Here is a 3,342-nt window from a genome sequence, read left to right on the forward strand (position 1 = left end):
TAAATATTTAGAAATACAAACTTGGGATCCTCCTTTTTTCTCCTCCGGAACTTAATCTCATTAAAATTCCTTAGCATCAACCAAGAAGAGATGTCAGTATAAATTAATCCTCTTAATTTCCGCCCAAGTCTCCCATTTCTCCACCTCCCTAGAGCTAGCATAAACCCCTATTAACATCCTATTATGATTATTACCATTACTAACATTAACATGGAGAACATGTTGATTTTCCTAATCTCAGGTGATATTTAAGTAATCTTTTTTCCACTTCAACCAAATACCTCCAGCAAATCCCCGAATATCTATTCTCATATTTTTGCAAAACCCTGGATGTCTAATACTATTATTGGCCTTAACACCACTACATCTTGAAGAGAAACTATAATTTACATGTCGTCCGCATTTGCCACATATGTATTACTCTTTTTATCCTCATCTAGTCCGTCATGGGTAGAAAGCTTTTCGGTTGCACCTCGGTTTGCAGTCCTATTATGTCACCTAAAATATCTTGCGAACTCGAACGACAAGTGGTGATGTGTGTAAAGCTCATATGGGAAATTGTAGAAGTAGGCGAAGTAATGTGTTACTCCCTCTGGTCCCATTTATAAGAAAAAATTCTTTTTCAGATACATTGAATAAATAATGTATCTGGACAACATACTGTCTAGATACATTATTTATTCAATGTATCTAAAAAGAGAATCTTTTCTTATAAATAAAACCGGAGGTAGAGTATTCATTATCTAAACTACTATTAATTAAATGAAAATTAAATAAAAAATTCAAATGAATAAATAAGATGCCGCATATTCAAACTCGCACTCCTGTAATTGATGTCATTTTACCTTTATCTTTTACCCCCTTTAGAGATGTGAGCTCAAAAGAGTTGACCAACATTTAATTGCTATTAGTATTGTTGGGCCATTTTTAAATTTTTGTTGTGGGGACAATAACTCAGTTAGATTTTTTTGATATACTGGGAGGAAATTAAACCGGTTCGATTATTGTTAGGGAAAAGATATCTTTACACCCATTTCAACAACTTACACCGTATAAGTTTGCATAAAATATATTACTTTATTTTTTTATTAATTTATATTATTTTGAAATTTGTGCAACCAATATTTTCCTTTGTTATTCCATACGGTGTAATAAAATGGCAGTGTACAAATAGCACACTCTTATTGTTATCATGTTGAATGGTCCTCTTTGCAGTCCTATTTATTTTGGTCAAAGAGGATTTTTGTTGACTAATTTCTATATATTTTGGAAACAGACTCTTACACTTATAAATCAAATCACACTATAATACAAATCTTCAAAATTAAGTATTGAAATATCATTTGATTTGATTGATTTTTTTCTTAATGGCCTGTTTTATTTTATTGTTTTCAACCAAATGGCCTATGATTTAATTGTGTTTGTGGATTTTAATAAAATTTGTACTTTAAAAAATTCAAAATCAAATCATATCGATGCAATTTTCTGAAGTTATTTATTACTCACTATTTGGTGTGAATTGATTAAATATATAACTTGTAGAAAAAAAAGATTTTAATTTTGATTTATACAAGTTAAATTTATAAATGATTTTATAATTTCAAATATTATAATTGAAAGTATTTGACTTTTTTTTTTGTTGGTAATTGCAATCTTTTGGTTTAAAAAAATCAAAACAAATATCATCATTTATCATTCTTTTCGATGAAAATAAATTTCGTCATTCAGTAATAAGTGTTGTCATATTAACATAAAATTTCCTTATGGCTAATTGACTTTTCACATTTAAACACAAACTTTTCAATTATTAGTCTTATATATCGACCTATTAACACACTTCATGTCAAACAATTTCTATTTCCAAACCCTAACATTCACTTAACCTAACCATATAAAATCATAATATCGCTGGTTCACTATACACACTCTCTTCATCTACTTTTTTTTTTTCTTCTGTTGTTGTTATTCAAATGGGATTCAAAACTAATATTAAACTATCTGTTTTTTCTATCTTGATCCTCTTTATAATCCCAGCTCTAGTATCTGCAGAGTGCACATGTGATGAAGAAGATGAGGATAGAGACATAGCCAAAGCCCTACGTTACAAAATAGCAGCTTTAATATCTATAATGGTGGCAAGTGCAATCGGTGTTTGTATACCACTTCTTGGAAAAGTGATACCAGCTTTAAGTCCGGAAAAAGATATATTTTTTGTCATCAAAGCCTTTGCTGCTGGTGTGATATTATCAACCGGTTTCATTCATGTGCTTCCAGATGCTTTTGAGAATCTTACTTCTCCTTGTTTAAAGGAACATCCTTGGGGTGATTTTCCTTTCACAGGTTTTGTGGCAATGTGTACTGCTATGGGGACTCTTATGGTGGAGACTTATGCTACTTCTTATTTTCAAAATCAGTACTCTAAGAAGACACCGAAACAAGACAAAAATCATACAGATGTGGAGAAGGATGCTGAGCATGAAGGACATGTTCATGTTCATACTCATGCCTCACATGGTCATGTTCATGGCCATGTTTCTTCGGATTCATCGTCAGAACTTCTTCGTCATAGGGTTATATCACAGGTAATAATATACTACAAATTTATTTGTTTTATCATATCTTATTGATTGATATATGCTTAACTTTTAGGTTAAATTGGATTGTTTTTTGATTTTGTTATAGGTATTGGAGTTGGGGATTATTGTTCACTCGGTTATAATAGGAATTTCTCTAGGTGCTTCTGAGAGTCCTAAAACCATAAGACCACTAGTAGGTGCCTTGACTTTTCATCAATTCTTTGAAGGCATGGGACTTGGAAGTTGCATAACTCAGGTACTTATTGTCCTATATAATGTCCCATATCTTAAACATAAACACATAAAAAAAAATTGATTCATTATAGTGAGAAATTCAATAACTATGTGCAATCATTGCAGGCAAATTTCAAGAATCTATCTATTATGGTCATGGGATTGTTCTTTGCTTTGACAACTCCAATTGGAATTGGAATTGGTATAGGGATCACTAGTGTTTATGATGAAAACAGTCCAACAGCCCTTATAGTTGAAGGAATCTTCAATGCAGCTTCAGCTGGTATCTTAATCTATATGGCACTTGTAGATCTTCTTGCTGCTGATTTTATGAACCCAAGGATGCAAAAGAGTGGTAAACTTCGATTAGGGTGCAATGTATCGCTTCTATTAGGAGCTGGTGCTATGTCTCTTATAGCCAAATGGGCTTAGAGGTTTATATAATTTTTAGTTTAATTTTTCTATTAGGAATCAATGTCTCTTGTTGTAAAATTATATTTCAATAGAACTGTTTTGGTGTGTTTTAGTCAAA

General features: G+C 31.5%; 1 protein-coding gene across 1 annotated transcript; it reads left to right on the top strand.

The window, feature by feature from the left end:
* The first annotated feature begins 1,893 nt into the window (after positions 1–1,893).
* Positions 1,894–3,342, top strand: LOC131621307 (zinc transporter 8-like). The gene is made up of 3 exons (XM_058892353.1): positions 1,894–2,582; positions 2,683–2,832; positions 2,937–3,342. Exons 1-3 carry the CDS (start codon positions 1,971–1,973, stop codon positions 3,240–3,242), a joined length of 1,068 nt encoding a protein of 355 aa, XP_058748336.1. The 5' UTR covers positions 1,894–1,970; the 3' UTR covers positions 3,243–3,342.

The sequence above is a fragment of the Vicia villosa genome, unplaced genomic scaffold (assembly GCF_029867415.1).
Source record: "Vicia villosa cultivar HV-30 ecotype Madison, WI unplaced genomic scaffold, Vvil1.0 ctg.000001F_1_1_3, whole genome shotgun sequence".
NCBI classification, from domain to species: Eukaryota; Viridiplantae; Streptophyta; class Magnoliopsida; order Fabales; family Fabaceae; genus Vicia; species Vicia villosa.

What these genes read in the sequence shown, in the direction of transcription:
- LOC131621307 (XM_058892353.1), top strand. Translation starts at nt 1,971, where the DNA reads ATGGGATTCAAAACTAATATTAAACTATCTGTTTTTTCTATCTTGATC. An exon ending in GTCATAGGGTTATATCACAG is followed by an intron (nt 2,583 to 2,682) that starts GTAATAATATAC and finishes ATTTTGTTATAG; the next exon opens with GTATTGGAGTTGGGGATTAT. An exon ending in TTGGAAGTTGCATAACTCAG is followed by an intron (nt 2,833 to 2,936) that starts GTACTTATTGTC and finishes CAATCATTGCAG; the next exon opens with GCAAATTTCAAGAATCTATC.